This window comes from Tamandua tetradactyla, chromosome 17 (assembly GCF_023851605.1).
Source record: "Tamandua tetradactyla isolate mTamTet1 chromosome 17, mTamTet1.pri, whole genome shotgun sequence".
Lineage (NCBI taxonomy): Eukaryota > Metazoa > Chordata > Mammalia > Pilosa > Myrmecophagidae > Tamandua > Tamandua tetradactyla.
Window position 1 is genome coordinate 18,507,689 of NC_135343.1, and position 19,181 is coordinate 18,526,869.

Consider the following 19,181-nt stretch of genomic DNA (forward strand, 5'->3'; position numbering starts at 1 on the left):
ACCACCTGAAACATGGCATCAGCTGCTAACTTCCTCTCCAGCTCCCTAAGAGGCATTTTCCCTCTTCATCTCCAAAAGTCGCTGGCTGGTGGACTCTCTGCCTCATGGTGCTGTGGCGTTCTCTGCTCTCTCAGATTCTCAAACTTTCTCCAAAATGTTTCCTCTTTTATAGGATTCCAGTAAAGTAATCAAGACCCACCTAGAATGGGTGGAGACACACCTCCACCTAATCCAGTTTAACAACCCCCCTTGATTGAGTCACATCGCCAAGGAGATAATCTAATCAAAGTTTTAAACATATAGTGCCGAATAGAAATTAGAAGAAACAGCTGCCTTTACAAAATGGTATTAGGATTAAAACATGGCTTTTCTAGGGTACACACATCCTTTCAAACTGGCACACCCCACTCCTTGAGGGAGAACAACCCTGCTCTGGTACCGGAAGGGGATGGGGCATTAACGATGGTACCAGGAGAAACAGCAGCAGGGCCTGGCTGAGAGGGTTTGCCTAGCAGGAGACTCCACAGACAAGGACACACTGAGCATTTTTTAACACATGGAGCACAAGAGGGTCCATGAAAGCCAGTCGCCAGAAATGGCCCAAATGCCCATCAACTGACAAATGGATAAGTAAAATGTGGCATAAGATAAAGTTTGTCTTTGTTAGCCAAGGCTGCTATGACAAATACCCCTCAGTGGATTTGCCTGAAAAGCGGGCACTCATTGGCTCACAGTTTGGAAGCTGGAAGTCCAAAATCAGGGTGTTAGCAAGGCCATCCTTTCTCCAGAATTGGCAGCGTTCGGATGGTGGCCAGCTGCATCACATGGTGTGCACTCTCTCTCCTTTCTCTGGCTTCTTCTGACTTCTGGCTTCTTTTGACTGACTGCATCTGAATTTTTTCTGTTTGCAAAGACTCCAGTCATGTGGATTAAAGCCTACTCTGACTCAGTGTGGCCACACCTTAACTAATAATAACATCCTCCAAAGTCCAATTTACAAATGGGTTCACATCCACAGGAACATGGATTAAGACTTGACACCATCTTTTGTGGGGGGACATGATTCAATCCTCAACACCACCCAACGTCATTTTATTTGGCAGTGTACAGATGCTGTGACGGGGACGTGGGCTGCCCACACCTGTGCACACCTGGCCCCTCCAAGGGTGAGAAGAGGAGGGTGCAGACCATGGGCCACGAGAGAAGGGTTCGGGGAAGGCGCGGAGCTGGCTCTCCCAGCAACTGCTGTTTCCGGGTGGAGAACTGAGGAGTCTGAAAAGTCAGAGTTCAGACCTGACCTTTCAGGTCACTATGAAGTTCTCTTTGTCAAGAGAGGCAGTTAGAACATGTATTAGTTTATCAGCTTGGTGTACGGTTATAATGTAATTAAACACATAGTTTCTGGACCTCCACTTGCCCTCTTGCTCTGGCCCCCACAAATGTTAGGTCCTGCTGGGAGGTACTCCCTGTAAGCGAGAGAGCTACCAGAGCTTTTCTTTCTAGTGAATCCTGCTGTGGGGTTTTCCCAGGCCGCATTTAGGGATTTGGGAAACAGTTCACAATTTCCTCGCTCCAGGCTAAAGGGAAAGCTGACATATGGCTTCTAGCAGCCTTGAAGTTGAATGATTTCTCTCAATACTGTCTCCTCAGCTGAGCCCATGGATTGGGGGATGTAAATGGGGCAGGGGCTGGATCCTGGAATGGCTCTATGGGGCCATGCTAAGAAAATCCCGTGTCTGTCTAGCTCACTTGATTTATTTTTTAAAGCTAAAATGTAATAGAGTCCACGCAGCAGGGAATTCCAACAGAAGCTCAGGAGAAACAATCGTAAGTGGGCAGGAGGCTCTTCTGTGTCTGTGCTGAGCGACCACCAACCTGGGCAGGGGGGGAGGGCCCTGCACTAGAGGCCTGGGGGTTAGAGACCTGTGAGATAAATGGTCTCTGGCCACCAATCATCACCATCTGGTTGAGGAAATAACGCTGACACTGAAGTCATTAAAACACAATGTTAAAAACATACACACACAATATAATTTAGAGTGTGACATGATGTGTTTTCAAGACCAGAGATCATCTAGTCCAGGGTTTTTAACCTCAAAAAATGCACTACTGACATCTGGGGCCAGGTAATTCTTTGTTGTGGGGTTGAGGGGGTGGGGGGGATGGGGCGGGGGGGGTAGGGAGACTTTCTTGTGCAGTGTAGGACGCTTAGCAGCGTCTCTGGCCTCTACCCACCAGATGCCAATAGGAAACTTGCTGTCCCCACCACCATCACCTCTGAGTTATGACAACCAAAAATGTCTCCAAACACTGCCAAATGTCCCTGCTAGGGACCAAAATCACCTCTGGGTGAGAACCACTGCTCTAGTCTAACAAGGATCATTTCCAGGGTAGTTAAGGCCTGTGGACTGGAAGTACCATTGGAAGTCAGCGAAGGGAAGTCAGCGAAGGGGGTGGCGATTAGGGGCTGGAGAACTCAGGCTTCATGGAGGAGGAGGTGGCACCAGAACCAGGCCTCAAATAAGCGGTTTCGGCTAATGTGGCTGGGACGGCACTCCACACACAGCATGCACAAAGGGAGAGGGGCAGGGACCAGCAGCAGATGCCACATGGTTGTGCAGTTTGCACAACAACAAAAGGTGTCCAGCCGAGCAGATGAGCAGGAGCTGGAATCGCCCCTGCCCTCCCCTGGCTAAGCCATGCCGCTCGATCTTGGGCTGCTTTGGTCTGGAGAAAGGGAAACCCTTTCTTTTGAGTAGAAAGAAACTATGTGCTTCTCACCCCATGGACACATGGTGCCTTTTTCTAAGGATACAAAAGTCAGAGATGGCCCAGGAAGGAGCAAACCTGGGCTGGTGAGGACAGGCAAGGGGGCAGAGGAGGCCAGCTCACCCCGTGAGGGTCTGACTATAGCTTTCCCTGGCCCTCACTGACCCCGCTGTGTTCCTCTCCACCTGGATTGGTCTGCTGGGGAGAAGGGGTGGTCCCGAGTGGCACAGCAGCCATGGGCCTGGGCATCAGGGCACTTCTGCCACCACCCCTCTGGCTCCACAAAGAGAAAGGCAGCCCTCAGGGGGCCACTACTGCCCACCGCGCCTCTGCCCCAACAAATGGACCTTCAGAGGTGACAGGAGCCCTTTGCCCCATCACCTTTCCTTCCTCTCTTCATCAATCCAGTAATGCGCCAGTGCAAATGAAGGTACAGGCGCCCTTGGAGGAACACAAAGACTTTCCAAGGGGCAGGTATTCTGGTGTGAGTCAATTTAAGGCCTCGACTTCCACAAGGGCTCTCCTACACAGGTGGTCCGTTCTGTCAGTGGATAAGGGTTGGTTCCAGTTCTCCTTTCCAACTCCCCTTCCATGATCACCCTTCTCCTGCATTCCAGAAGAAAAGCATACTTCCCGTGTGTCTCAGATTTTACACTGGTGCGTTGGCTGGGGGGGGAAATGCCAGTGCAACCAAGAGACCATTTAAATATTGGCATCCATAATGAGAAAAGGGGTGGCGAATGCCTGGGCAAAGCAGCTAGCTTCCAACTCTCTGCTTTCATCCAAAGTGAAGGAGAATCTAATTTGTCAGCTGATAGCGGTTTAATGTTTCACTTTCCAGCCTTAAGAGATATTTGGATTTTTTTAGAGTCTCCCTTCTTCGCCCAGTTTCTAAATCCCCAGATCTCCTTTAAGTAAGTTGCCAACTTGGGACGAAGCGTCTTACCCCTTTTCCAGCCTCCTGAGGGTCCCGAGCCCGGGAGGGAGGAGGCGGGAGCTGAGAGGGCACGCCCAGGTCACGTGACCGCTGCAGCCTCTGTGAACAAGGCTACCGTCACTAAGACAGTCGGGGGCGTTTAAGACACTGGAACCTGCTCTCCACTCTTCCGTCCACGGTGCGCTCGCCCCTTTCACTCCAAGGGACCGTCTCGAAAGTCTAAGAACCTGAAGAATATGGCTCCAAATGCAACAATTTAAGGGCAGGAGAAGAAAGGGAGACAGGGAGAGAAAAACACCTAAGAAGGCACTTCTTGCAGCTATAGTTTGAAAATCATGTTTACACCCAGTTCTTCAGAATCCTTTCTGTCTAAGCCATTTGACACGCCTTAAAAATCGCTATCCTGTTTAACCCATTAGTTCCATTTTTAGGAGGCTTACCTGTAGAAATAAGGCAAAGATTTAGGCCCACAAAATTCACTGCCTTCTGGTTGAAAATAAAATGTATGATAAAAATCGAGTAAAATAGGGTATAAAAGGACAACATAATATTAGGCCATCATAAAAAATGGTGATGACCAAGAATTTTTTATGACACAGAAAGTGCATAAGAATGACATTACCTAATATTTGTCGGGTGCTTACTATGTGCCAGGTGTTCTGCCAAAAGCTTATATGGGTTGATTCTTACAACCTGTGCTGGTTTGAAAGGATGTATGGACCCTAGAAAAGCCATGTTTTAATCAAAATCCCATTTCGTAAAGGTAGAATAATCCCTATTCAATACTGTATGTAATTAGATCATCTCCCTGGAGGTGTGATTTAATCAAGAGTGGTTGTTAAACTGGATTAGGTGACGACATATCTCCACTCATTTGGGTGGGTTTTGGTTAGTTTCTGGAGTCCCATAAAAAAAGAACATTTTGGAGAATGAAGGAGATTCGGAGAGAGCAGAGAATGCTGCAGCACCATGAAGCAGAGAGTCCATGAGCCAGTGACCTTTGGAGATGAAGAAGGAAAATGCCTCCCGAGGAGCTTCATGAAACCAGAAGCCAGGAGAGAAAGCTAGCAGATGACGCCGTGTTCACCACGTGCCCTTCCAGCTGAGAGAGAAGCCCTGACTGTGTTCGCCATGTGCTTTCTCACTTGAGAGAGAAATCCTGACCTTCATCGGCCTTCTTAAACCAAGGTATCTTTCCCTGGCTGGATGCCTTTGATTGGACATTTCTATGGACTTGTTTTAATTGGGACATTTTCTCGTCCTTAGAACTGTAAACTAGCAACTTATTAAATTCCCCCTTTTGACAGCCATTCTGTTTCTGGTATATGGCATTTCGGCAACTAGCAAACTAGAACACAACTTTCGGAGATAGACGTTATTATTATTTCTCTTCTAAAAACTATGGCCCAGAGAAGGAAGTTACCTAATAAAATGTGAAAATTGAGGCTTAGCGTTTACTCAAAGGGCTTAACTGAGTAAAGAGCAGAAGGTTAATATAAATAACTAATAAAACTTAGGATGTGACATTGCATATACATTAGACTAATGATGTTTATACATATATGTGCCTGCGACAATATAAGTGCATGAAAAAGAACGAAGGATGGACACCCACACTTTTAGTATGGTGTCTGTCAGTAGTACAATGACCAGCGATTTAAATTTTCATTATACTATTCTGGATTTTTAAATTTTCTATAATATGTGTATTGATTTAATAATTAGGCCAACTTGTATACAGATTGGTTCCCTTAAATGACCAGCGATTTAAATTTTCATTATACTATTCTGGATTTTTAAATTTTCTATAATATGTGTATTGATTTAATAATTAGGCCAACTTGTATACAGATTGGTTCCCTTAAATGACCAGCGATTTAAATTTTCATTATACTATTCTGGATTTTTAAATTTTATATAATATATGTATTGATTTAATAATTAGGCCAACTTGTATACAGATTGGTTCCCTTTTTATTAAAATGAAAACATGACTAGCTCAAATATCAATTACTTCAGGGATGGTTAAATAAAGTATAAAACATGTTAGGTACGATAGTTTGCAGGCATTGAAAATGAGGATTACAAAGGCCAAGTGATGCCATAATATGAAAATTTTGAGGTACAAAGTGGTAGGCATATTATGAACAATTATTTAAGGACATCAATGTGAAATTTGTAAGGAAAGTGAGAGAAAATTATCATTGTTAACAGGATGGTAAAATTATATGTGGTATTTAAAACTCTTTTTATGTTTCTATGTTTTTTTATTTCTTGTATAGTAAAATTATTTTCATTGAATTAGAGGTTCAATATCAAAATTAGCATGGAACACATGAAGATCACTTTTGCTTATTTTGAGTGCTTTCAGTTTTATCTCATTTCATTACCAAAACACCCCAGTGAGAATACATATTTTCTCCCTTATTTTACCAAAAGTTAAATATAGAGAAGGTGAGTGTGTTACTTTGAGCAAACTAGCAATGAGTGGCAACCCTGGGGCCAGAACCCAGGCCTGCAGTTTCCCAGGCCTATTTGTTACATGAGCTCCCTTGCAGAAAGGGCTGCAGGGTGCTGCCTAGAGAACACTAGCTGCTATTATTAAAGTCCCAAACTCTGAGATCCAAGTGCAATTCTCTCCAATGGGTGAGAACCTGGAGGCAGAAAGCATGCCCTATTTATGGGCAGCCACCCTCCAAATCCCTCCACCTACCCCCAGCCCCACCCCCCACACAGCCACCTTTGTCCCTAAAACCAGGCTCCCTGGGTAACATGCCCTGCCTTGGAGAGGTCCGTGAATTTATAGTCTATCCTCCCCCACCCCCTTCAGGCACAACCCTGCCCACAGCCCTGCTAAGAGGAGGAAGGACCCCACAGGTGAGTCGTAAACCAGGCAGGCGCCTGAGGAAAGCAAACCTGGAAGGAGAGATCAGAAGAGAAGAGGTCAGTCAGCTACAGCTGGTGATGCCAGCTCTGAGGTCCCGGGGAAGAGGGGAAGCTCCAGGGGATTGGTCCCTGGTCCTTCAACAGACCAAGAGATGTGACTTGTCCAGAAGCCCACAACAGCCAGAGTCGGGAGTGAGCCCAACCCTAAGCCCAAAGGGATTAGTCAAAGACCAGGCCAAGATTCCACAGTGCCAGGCATCATTCATTCATTCAAGATATATTGAGTGCCATCCCTGCTTCCAATTTTGCTTTGCGAATCTTTCTGACTTTATGGGGCCAGAGCCAGCACTTAATCCCCTACCCCACCCCAGGTCCTCAGTGGGGGCAGGTGATCCTCCTGGCTCAAGATACTAAAAATCTGGGAAGTCACAGACAAGGGGGTGAATACACCTCCAGAGAAACAAACTCCAAAGCACATGAAACAACCGAAAGGCTTAGAGTTCAGGGCTGTGAGCAAGTCTGAGGATTCTCTGAGCCCAATGGGGAGCAGTCCAAGCAGGCAAGGAGTCAGGGAGAGATGGGACTTAAGTAGTCTAGAAAGATTCAGAAAGCTTTAAAGGGGTAAGAGAAAACAGAAAGGCTCCGCAGGTGTGGAAATGGCACAAAGTTATCCCTTTTGGATAGGAGCATTTGCTTAACAAGGGAGTCCTAAAGGACTTCTGTGAATAGTCCATTGAAGTGCTTGCTCCCTTCTTGGGATAGAAACAGTGGAACATCTGTACGTTAGCAGTTTCCGTTATTAAAGACAAAGGTGACTAATGTATTTTTTGTGAGAAAAGAGGATATCATTGACCCCAAATGCTATTTACAGGGGGCTTTTCAGGAAAAAAAGATGTTGCCTTTAAATACATGTGAGCCAGCCGATCCTTGGGCATTGACTTTCCTATATTTGTGGGGCTGGTGAGATTTCTTTTGAGCAAAGAAGGGGACGGGTGAGTGCTGTATTGGAGACCTAACAGGCTGACATACAGTGAAATGAGGTTGTGCTGCTACTGAAGCTCTGCTGACGCCAGAGCTGAGCTCCGCTCCGGGCCCAGAGTCTCGCCACAAGAAAGAATTCAAGGACGAGAAAGCAAGCAGCAGCAAACAGTAAGTTTATTGAAAATTTAGTACACGCTAAAGAAATTAGGCAGGCATGCTCAAGAGATAAGCCGAGTGGCAGAGGTTTATCTTGTTTTATATGGAGGTTTTGCTAGTAGTGATTTTCCATTTCGACCTTTGAATTCCAGGTGTCTTCCTTGTTTCAGGAAGAGATAATTATCATCGGTGCTTATGGTGTCCTGTCACGAACTAAAAGTTTGTTTGGGGCACATAGTTTAACAATCTTTATGACCCCAGGCTTTCTGTTATTAATTAAAAGTTCATTTTGGGGCAGGTCACGGTGGCTCAGTGGCAGAGTTCTTACCTGCCATGCTGGAGACCCGGGTTCGCGTCCCGGTTGCCTTTAAATACATGTGAGCCAGTCGATCCTTGGGCATTGACTTTCCTATGCAAAAAAAAAAAAAAACTGCCCATGCCAAAAAAAAAACTATGGAAAGTTCATTTCTGGTCCATGATTGTATAAGCTTTATGGTTTGGGGGGGTTGAGGGGAAATTCTTGTTCTAGAGAGTTTGCTTCAGAGCTGGGTAGGAAACCAGAAAGAGCCTTGATGCCCTCCCTATTCTATCCTGCCTCCATGTTCCTTCCTTGCTCACCAGCCTCATTAGCTTCCCACTGTACTTAAATAAATCTAACAAAGACTTGTGGGGTTTGGCTTTTGCTCCTGTTCCTTCTCCTGCCCCGCTGGTCTTCCTTCTATTCCTCAGAGCAGCAGAGCTTTGCTGTCTTTACACCTGGATGTCCTCCTGCCCAGCTGGCCCTTTCCTCACCATCCCTTCATTCCCATGCCTCTCCCCCATTCTCCCCTCACCCCCTGCCTCTGCTATTTGCATGGCTGACACTGTGTCATCCTTTAAGTGCACTGAGAGTTAGAGGAGCCCTACTCCAGCTGGGGTCATGGAAGTCCTAGATGCCCTAACCCTTTACTCCTTGTAAGCATGCAGATAACCTGAAACACAACTGTCCACTAGTTTGGTGTTGCCTACCAAATCTGAGCATGCCCCTGCCCCTTCACCATCCATGTTTTGAAGGTTCTTTTGTGAAAGCCGAGGACCTTAACTGTCCTGTGCTTGCACGGGATACAGTGCCTGGCGGAGCACCTGATGTTAAGAGGTCTGAGGTTTGAATTTAATTGAGTAAAAACCCAGGGCTCAAATTACAGATTAAATAATGGAGGAAAGATAGGAATCTTCAAACATTCCTGGTTGTTACCCTTTTACAGAGGAAGCCCCAACCCATCCTTCTCCTTTCCTTCCTCTCTCCCTCCCTTCCTTCTTTCCTTCTTTCTCTTACAGGGGTTCAGCAGCACTTGCTGTGGGCCAGTCTTGGGCTCGGATCTATGTGATAGGGCCACCTCCCCTCCCACCCTTCTCCCCAAAGGGTCCCTAGAGCTCTGACCCCATGCGGGACCCTGTCTTTCCCTGGGCCCCCTGGCATCCCATCCCTCACCCGGCTGCCCTCATGTATCCCTCTGCTGTGAGCCCAGAGGTCAGAACACCTAGGCAGGGGAAGTGAAGGTCTCTCCAAGGAGCCAGCTGTGGCCAGACATCTGCGAACACAGCTGCCCTGCTTAGGCGGACACAGTGCAGAGCGTGTCTGTGCAGCAATTTTTCATAAAATGAATGACGACCACCTGATCTTTTGGGTTTCTTATTTCCAGTCCCAGGAGGCTTATTAACCAGTTACACCCCTGGATTTCTTCCTTAGTTCCTCTGGACATTTGCCTATCAAGGTCCCTTTGAGTTCTAAACCTTCTGTCATCTCCAGGACCTAATCCACTCAGGTTTGGGAGCAACCAGGATGAGCGAACATCACACTGTTTAGGCTCATCTCCCAGTGATGAAGGAAGGACCCGATGCCATCGCCCCACAGATATGTCAGGGATGTGGCAAGCTGGGCCAAGGTGGGCCAAGGTGGTCTCTTCACACTTGAGATCCCCTTTTGCTGCACCAGGAAAGAAAAGTGTAATAAGCTGACTCCCAGTAAAGAGAGTGCTGTGCTGTCCTGTAGGAGAAAGACCACTGGGTGGGCTGTGAGATTGTGAGGGAAAAATGGGGGGTTATTTTGTTTTGGAACAGCAGGCGCAGGGAGGAGAGACGAAGGTCCTTTCCCAGTGTTGTCCATAACAGACACAATTTCAGAGATGAGATAGTGAATCGGAGGGGCTTGGGGGAGGATACAGGGTGGGGCATGGGGAAGGACACAAGGCATGGGAAGGGGACAAAAACTAAACATTTCCCTGGGGAGCCCAGCAAGGGCAGCTGTTGCCCCTCAGAGGTGTGTGTGAGGTGGGGGTGGGGATTGTGGCTAGGCCCGGAGTAGATCAGCTGCTGCACTTCTGGGGGCCGTGTGATCACAGGGTCAGCAAGTGTTTTTGGTTCTGCTGATCTGATCTCCTACCTTCTCTTAGGTCCTGCCACACACGGTCAGAGCAGCCCATCCCTCTCTGTCTCTCCAAGCAGCTCAGCATCCGAACTCTATCTCCACCAAGGCGCTTGTGCTCTGGGCAGCAGGTTGCCCTGAGAGGCACAGCCTGGCTGCGGCCGGTGTCGGGACTCCCCGGCTCTCCTCCAGCAAGGAGTGAATCTGCAGGAGCTGCGTCACCAGAGGCAGAGCCTCTGCATCGGCAGCAAACAGCTTCCTTTGCACCTTGAAGGAAGTGTTAATGCGGAGCGCGGTGGGGAAGGGCTGCAGTTGTAACAGTTTGCTCCTTTTGGCTCACGGGCAAGGAGGCGCTTTCACAGGGAATGAGCCTTCTTGCGAGTAGGATGGTTAACATTAATAAAGAATGCATGTAGGTGTGTGCTAGTCAGAATGCCCGGTGCAAGCCTTTCTAAAGCAAAGACCCTCCCCCGCCTTCGGGAGCAGGTAGCTTTCAGAAGTCGATGTGATGCAAACAAGTGGCCTGCCCTGGAGACCACGTCTAGCTATCAGTGGGGGGCACAGGAGCATGGAGACCACAGGAGCACGAGGCCTCAGGTTTGCCTCTTCCAGGCCTGAGGCCCTCAGGGTGATGCAGACCAGGCCAACTCCCTCCAGGGCCCGTCCCATGTGTTTCTCAGGAAGGGAAAGGATGTAGCAAACTTCCAGGCAAACCCAGGAGGTGACCCGTCACTGGGCTTGCAGAGTCAGGGGACACAAGCCCACCTGAGCTCAGCCTCCTTCCTTCTATGCCCATGAGCAGGAGAGAGGTTTTTCTGGTCAAGAGAGATGCCTGGAATCCAGTGCAGATACCCTCCCCTGGAACCCCATTTCACATACTCGCCCCAATCCATGGGCCAGAAGAGGAGAGAGTCTGGTAGTCTGGTGTCCTTGATCTGAAGCCAGAGTCAGGCCTGGAAAGAAGGCAGGGGTCCTCATAAACGCGTGTTCAGAACCGGTTAAGTGCACAGCCAGCATCAGGCACTAAAATCATAAGGCACCAAATATGCAAATTTGGTGTATAAATTTGATGAATAAAGATGTACTCCTCACCCCCAAGGAACTGGACATGTGTTTAGAAAGAGGAGACAAGTAGATAAAGTAGCTAACAGTAAATAAAGGCAGATTGCGAGGAGTCCTCAGCAAGAGGGAAAGGCCCAGGGGCTGTGGGAGGCCAGGGTCTGGCTTATCACCGCATTTTTCATTTGCCCAGAGGATAAAGTGAGGGAGAAGACAGGACTCCGCAGGGCTGGAAGCCTGAAGAGGAGAAGGGCGTAGAGAAAGACAGAATGTGAAAGGCACAGGAGAGAAACAGTTGGGGAAAACAGAGAGATATTTAAATGAGACGTAGGGGAAATCTTGCCCCACCGGCTCCACGTAAAACTCCCCTCTGCTTCACACAAAACCTCCCATAGGACCCACATGGCTATCAGCCTTTTGGGGAGATGAATTAATGTTGGGGCTGCTCAATAACAGAGCCGTGGTGGGCCAAGGATGTTCAGACATTCCTGATTACAGCAGGAAGTGGCCTCTGAGCTCCCGGGCAAAAAAGTGCCAGATGTTCCCAGAAGCTGCAAACTTAGTTGGCTGGGAAAGTGATGCTTTGCTGAGCCTGAAATAATTGTTAGAGAGAAGGAGGGAGGTTCTAAGGCTAAGGGGGCTCTTAAAAGAAAAAACTGTACAATGACGTGAAACTGCGTTGCAAAGCCTCAAGCCCTGGCACGTGAAAGGATTTATTGGGGTGGGGCAGAGAGGGGAGAGAGGGAGGAGATAGGACCTAAAGTACTGGTTCTAATCTTCAGCCTAGCGCCCAGGTGTGTGGTCTACCTCACAAATGAGCTGGTAGATTATTTATCATCTCTCCCTTGGGCTGATAAATAGCTTCCAGGCTGGTTTCCTGCCTCCAGCCTCTCCCTTCTCCAATATGTCCTGCACACACAGTGGTACTACAAGAGTCTTTTAAAGTTCAGCTCTTATCACTTCACACTTATTTGAAGTCCTTCGATGACTCTTCACCCCCCCATCCCCCAGGTGAAGTCCTAACTCCTGAGAATGACACCCAACCACGTAATCAGGCTCCCCCCATTTTCCTAGCTTCACCTTGGCCACTTACCCCTCACCCCTCACACTCCCGACAGGATGAGTCACAAGCGGTTCTCCTAACAGACCTTGCTTTTTCACACCCCGGGCCTTTGGACAGGCCTTCTCCTTTGCCTGGAGTGTTTCCCCAGCTGGACTGGTACCAGCCCTGGAAGACTGTACTTTCTCTTCTTGTCAATATTTTTCCACAGTATCTTGTACACACTGCTACGCTGGCACTTATTTTGGAAGAATTTGTGTGTACTCTGTAACGAGATAAAGGATGGGACCAAATCGTATTCTCCTTTGCAGCCCAGCTCCTAGCACAGTGCCTAACTTATTGTTGGCATTCAGAAAATCCTTATTGAATGACTGGATTCACAACTCAAAAGGGCCCACAAAAAAGTCACCAAATGGGGAGTCTGTCCAGCTGACAAAGACCCCCTCTTTCTTCAGGAACTCCCCTCAGGCACCCACTGGACCACGGGTGGTCATGTGACCCAAACTGGGCCAAATGGAGTCCCTCTTAGAAAAGTGGAATTGTCTCCTAGACAAGCAAGCTTGCTTCTGGAATGGCATGCAAACTTTGGGATTATGGGCATGCACACTTCACCGTTTAAACTGACACTAGAGAAAGTCAGTCCCTAAAAGGAAATGAAGTAGCTAGTCATATAGAGGATTTCAAACGGCCTTCTGATCCCCAATTCCAGCCCTCTCTGGCCCCTAGGTTCTGCAAGGCACCCCTATTTACTAACAACCTGGGCTTTGCTTTGTGTTTAAGCTCAAGGGGTTTCTGTCCCCTACAACCTTGGTCCTGACCACACGACCCGACCTTTGCTCTTGGACAGAGCTGTTTATGATTTCGTTTCCTCAAAAAAAGTTATTTCAATAAATAAAACACACTCAAGCACAGACCAGACTTTACATCACACATGCACGTGCAGAATGGGCTGCATCATCTACAAGTCCCAGGGCAAAATGAAAATATGGGGTCCTTTGTTCAAAGAGCAGCAAAACAGTGTCATGAAAAGGTGCTAAAGTAGAACCGTTTTTCCTTTCTTCCGTGGTTTGCTATTGAATGCCTAAGTAAAGAAAACTTAGCATTTTAAATCATTAGCATGAATTTTGCCATTCCTCTTTATATTGTGCAATGCCTATCTGCAGAGTCACGGACCGGACACAATTGTAGTTCTAGGGGGTCTTTCTGAGGGTGTCTCCAGCTGGCCAAAAGAGATGACCCCAAGTCCCCCCAGGCATTGAGCAGCCTGAGGGAGGGGAGCCCTCCCCTCAACACTGGACAAAGGCAGACTCTCAGAGGCCCCCAAGCTGCACCCCCACCCCCACCCCTGCCCCACCGCCCTGCCCCTGAGACTTGAGCCCGAGCAAGTGTGGGGCAGACGACTGCTGGGCTCCTCTTCCCACCAGCTGCAATCCATGCTCTGTGCCCTCCGGGGTCAGGGATGCCCGGCACATCACCCCTCAGTGGGCACGCTGCCCAGCCCACCGCAGACAGGACCACCCCCCATGCCCTGCCTCTTGGGTCTTTCCCCCCTCAAGATCTTTAAACCCCAGGGTCTAAAACTGGGATGTGCTCAGTCCTGATGGGGAAGAGTCACCCCTAGCAAATTGCCTGCTGTGTGTACCAGGCTGGGCAGCCCAGACATCAGACCCTGACTCTCCAGCCTCCACACCCAGGCCCTGCTGGGGGCAGGGGACAGCAGTGTTGACTGGGCAGGGGTAGGGGAGGCTGGGCCGCAGGGCACAAGGGAGCTGAGAAGTGGGATGGGTGGGACCTGCCCGGAGAATGGAGATCTGTAGGGCATCAGGACCATGTGGGAGATGAGGCACCAAGACCCGTCCCATGCTCCCTTGTCTCATTGGACTTTGCTCACAAGCCCAGATTCAAAGATAAAATTAAGGCTTTGAAGAGGGTGACTGCAGAGCATACCCCCCCACACACACACACAGCAGGCAGTCTTTCCAAGCATGTCACCCCGTGCAACTGCACTGTTCTCTGCCGCAGAGCCTGCCCTGGGGGTGAGGAAGGCTCTCATCGCACAGAGTGCCCTACGTGCAGGCACAGGAGCTGAAACAAAGGAAAGCAAACACACCTCACATCATCCGAGAGAAACCTGGAGCACTCAAGCCCAGGGACCTGGAACCCTGTCCACATCCCATATTTTTACTCCCATCACCCCAGATTGCAGAACTTGCCAGAAACTGGTGTATGGACGGATGGAGCGGAATTAGGCTTCTGAGTATTAATTTGGGCTTTATTTCAAACTTAACACTTCTTAAAGCCTTTATGCAAAGAGTGTCTCATGATAGGAGATAGAACGATAACAGAGCATCAAAGGGAGAGGCCCGCCTTACTAATTTCCTTCGTCCAGTTAACTAAGTTCCACAACAAGCTCCACTTCCCAGAGGCTTATATAAAAAACTTCCTGTTGGGATTCGCTCCAAACAGGGCCCTTCGTATTTCTGGTATCCTTTGCTGAGCTAAGAGATCCAGTCGACTGTCCAGGGTATTGGAAAGCTTTATTCTCTGGTCGCGGCTGTAGACCTCCACACCCCCGGTCATGCTGGCCGGCAGGAACACCTCTTGGTCCACGAGGACCTCCACGTGTCTCTGGGAGGCCGTCCTGTATTCAGGGATGGCTTTTTCCACGGCAGCCTCCACCACAAGGAGGTCCTGGGGCCGGCAGCGCACGGTCACCAGAGGCTCCAGCAGGCGCAGCAGACCCTGCAGCACCAGTTTATCCATCAGCCCCTGGTAGACCTCTGGGTCCGCCGCCATCCTGCGGAGTCTCTGCTTTGCATCGTTCAGCAAGTCCGAGATGAGGTTGTCCCGGCCTCTCAGGACTCTGAGCCTTGCCTGGTTCCTCACCGTGGACATCTGGATTTTCTTCTGCTGCTCTATCTGCTTCTCCTTCTTCTCATAATACTCCATAATCTTCAGTCTTTGGGTCTGCACAAGGCGTCCTTTCTCGATGTTGAACTCTTCCTCGGCCTTGGCATCTATTTCTTCCGCCTTCTCGTTGGCTTCCTGCTCGATGAAAGCCATCATGTGCTTAATCTGCTTTTGCACGTCCACATCGCTCAGCGCCATGGCTGCTCCTGGAGGGGAGGGCACGGGAAGCCTGGCCGGCCTCTGCTGCCTGATTTAGGGCTAGGTTTCAGGACTGTCCCCAGAGTTCCACTTCCTCAGCTGTGGAATAGCACCAGGGAAGGAAGGAGAAAGCGTCAGGGCCTGAAGACAGGGTTTGTGGAGGCCATCTACCCATCCCTCAGTTCACAGACATGGAAACTGAAGCCCAGAGAGGGAAAGCAGACTGTCTTTGAGATCACAGACTGCTGGAACAAAGGCTTGAACCCGGGTCAGTGAAGTTCTGTCCCAGCTACACATCCTGTCTTTTGGTCACCAAATAATAATGAGGCCATGAGGGCAGACCTCATCCAAAAGTGTGTTAGTCAGTGATGGCCCAAGACTCAGACGTCAGCCAGTGGAATGGAAAGGCTGAATTAATACATAAGTGGAATGTGTAGGCACATTTTGGGGTGGGAAGGGCTAAAGAGAGTCATGAGGAGCTCACAGTCAGATGGGATTCATTCCAGGAAGGCTTCCTGGAGGTGGAGAGGTTTCAAGACCCCTGAATGATACAGAGGGCAGAGTACTGGAAGACAGATGATGGTGCCTTGGAGAGAGCTGGGAGTTGGGTGGGGTTGCCGGTCATCTTTGCACTGGACATCACTTTTCAAACCCGGGTGAACATCTGAATCAGCTGGGGGATCTTTAAGAAATATAGATTTCTAGGTCTTACCCCAGACCTCCCAGATCAGGTCTCTGCCAGTAGGGCCTGGGAATCTGTATCTTAAAAGGTAACCCTGGGTAACAGCTTTGGGAGTAACTATAAATGAAAGCAGAGAGAATGCAAGATCCAGGAATACCCAGGTTATATGAGTGCAGAGGAAAAATATACCAAACCCTTACCCGTCCTCCTCCAGGGACCTGCCTCTGCTCCGGCACCCAGTCAGCAGGCGGAATGTGGAACTTGGAACGCGCCCTGGAACCTGGCACTGTTGCTTCCTTCTTTCTAAGACGACCCTCGCAGTCTGACCAGGCAGCTTGAATCCAAAGAGCCAGGCTGTCCTTGGGGGAGGCTGGCCGAGTCTCCCAGGGGAGGCCAAGGGGGATTTCCTCAGCGCGGCCGCCATGCCTGGGGCTTACCTTCACTGGCTCGGAATCCAGATTAAGTTGGCACACTGTGGGCTTCAACTCTGGGGTGGGCTTGCCTTAACCAAATCCCCAGAAATGGACATGCGTGTGAACCCAGGCAGTCAGTTTATTGCTTTACTAGTGAAAAATACAGCTGTCAAGTTGGTGGATTATGGCTTTCATTCCCTGTATGTGAATCATATTGGAAGCCAGAACCAAATGTTGTTTGGTGAGAAACCAGAGTGAGCAAAACTCATTGGATAGTCTTTGAGAGGGACAGTGTGCCATAGGGGCTGCCGGGCTCCAGCCAAAGGGAGGGCATCCTCGCCACACCCAGGGGGGCTTATGTGGCTTCACCCGCTTCCACTTTGCGGGCTCTGGAGTCAGGTCCTAGTTCTGCCACTTAGCATTTATACAAATTTACATCCAATTAATAATACGTGAACAGAAAGTATAGGCACTTTTTTTTTTTTCATGGGTAGGCACTGGGAATTGAACCCAGGTTTCTGGCATGGCAGGCGAGAACTCTGCCTGCTGAGCTACCATGGCCCACCCTATAGGCACGTTTTGAGGTGGGGAGCAAAGCAGCTCACCGCCCGAAGCCTTAGTTTGCTCACCTGTATAATGGGAATAATAACAGCATCCATACGTTGCTTGCTGTGCAGATTGAATGAAAGAAGTGAATGCTCAGCTGAATGCTAGTCTATCACCATTGTCATCTCTTCTCTTAAGCCCTCACTCCCCACCACAGACACTCTTTAATTCAGTGTCTAAACAATATGTATGATTGATTTGCTTTCCCTTATTTTAGTTTAGAAACACATCCGAGTCTTGCCTCCTTGCATTACACTTGGTAGCTCTGCCTGGGGTTTGAGGACTCCCCATCGCTTCAGGGCACGTTGCCCACAGGCTCAGGTGACCAGCCCCTTCCTGGGTGGTGATGTGTGAGGTTTCTGAATTCCAGAGCTCTTGAGCTGGGGGGAGGTGTAATCTCACAACCTGTCACACATCACCCTCTCTGAGTCTGGGGTCCTGGGTCCTCAGCCCCACTCCCTGCACCCCCGTGTCTAAGCAGTTTATTAGTGTCACGACTTGAAAGCAGCTGCAGGGTGGAGTGGGATTAAAAGTCAAGGACCGAGCAAGTGTCTCTGCAGAGGCATGTGGGTGTCCGTCTAATGTGGCTGGCAGATGGAATTTCCAGCCTGTCTGGGATGGAGGTTATAAGCACACACAGGCCCATGGCTCGAGCAAAGCAAAACAAGAAATGTGAAAGGTACCCAGCTGCCTTGCACAAAGGCTCAGACCTCCCCATCTCAACGAGGCAGGCTGGTGCTGTGAGTGGCATTCCCATAGCCTGTGTCTGGGGCTGGGGACGGCCGCCAGATTGCTCCAGGCCAGCCTTGCCCCCCATGAACTCTTCAGTCCCGGGGTCTCTTCATTGCCCCTAAATACATCAAGACTCGGTCTCAGCTCACAGTTTTAGCTCATTCTGTTCTCTTGGCTGAGATGCCCGCCTCTGCTTCTCTCCACTCACCTAAGTGCCACCTATATTTCTAGGTCCAGGTGAGGTCCCATCATGTCCTTGACCTCTGGAGTTCTCTCAAAACAATGACACATGGTCTGCGCGCTCAGTTCAGAGCTGGATTCAGTGTCTTTGTTGTTTCGATTACTTCTGCTTCCTCCAAGAAGGTTTGTGAAGGCGAGATTCTCTCTAGGAGGGGCATAAATTAGGTTCGTTCAATGTGGGTTGATTGAATTAAGGGCTGCAGGTGAAACGCTCTGCACCTTTGTTGTTGTGAAACAATAAGAACAGAGATGAATGGCTTAATGAATTATTATAAGACAAACAACCCTGTCACCACCACCCAGCTCAAGAAACGACATTGCCAGTAGCCCTGAAACCCCTTAAAATGACCCTAGAGCAGGAAATATTTCAACACTGCTGATGTTGTACTCGTGGGCTCACAGGGAAAGAGACCGGAAGTCTCCCCGCTGCCCTCTGCCCTCGCCTCGGTGCACGTGCAGGCGTCATAGGCACGTGCGTGTCTTCTAGGATCTCACACCCCCCGCAGAATCCAAGGCACCATGAGAAGGAGGAGGCGGCAGGGCTGCTTGGTGGGCAGATGTGTCTGGTCGGCCTGGAGCCCTGCCCAGATCTTGAAGAAACTGCTCTTCATTCCCGACGGGATTTGTAAGCCAGGCTGAGCCCAGGCGTGTCTGGGTGTGGACTTCCTACCCCTACCCAAAAGGGAGGCAGCATCAGTCTGGGGCATCCGGACACTAAGAGATGGCAACTCTTCTTCCTGTGAGTGGGACGGGGTGGGAGCTCCTCAGAGCTTGGAGCATAGAGCTTGCAGAGCTCAGGAAATGGGTGAGGAAGTTGAGAGGAATAATGACTCCTTTGCAGGATTTAAAATGTTAAGTGTGTGGGAAGGGGCATTATGTTTGCTGTCATTCAAAACCTATTTGTTGAGTAGCTACTACGTGCCCGGTTCTGTGCACACCAGCCCTGCCTCCCGAGCCCACAGCGTGTGGGGAGAGGAACGGGCAAGCGGGGCTTCACGCGGCAGTGCGTGTCAGGGATCAGCAGTGTCAGCAGCTAAGGAAGGGAGGGGGCCTCATTCCAATGCCCCCCCCAAGCTCACCGTGGGCTCTGTTCAGGATGGTGGTTTGAGACCAACCACAGACAACAACAGAACGGGGTGGGGGTGGGG

The 19,181-nt window shown here is 49.5% G+C and overlaps 1 protein-coding gene across 1 annotated transcript; it reads right to left on the bottom strand.

Moving 5' to 3' along the window:
* Window positions 1–14,510: 14,510 nt before the first annotated feature.
* On the bottom strand, window positions 14,511–16,335 carry ATP6V1E2 (ATPase H+ transporting V1 subunit E2). Its single transcript, XM_077135087.1, has 2 exons — window positions 16,243–16,335; window positions 14,511–15,459 (listed from the first exon to the last, which is right to left on the bottom strand). Exon 2 carries the CDS (start codon window positions 15,358–15,360, stop codon window positions 14,680–14,682), a length of 681 nt encoding a protein of 226 aa, XP_076991202.1. The 5' UTR covers window positions 15,361–15,459; window positions 16,243–16,335; the 3' UTR covers window positions 14,511–14,679.
* Window positions 16,336–19,181: the final 2,846 nt, after the last annotated feature.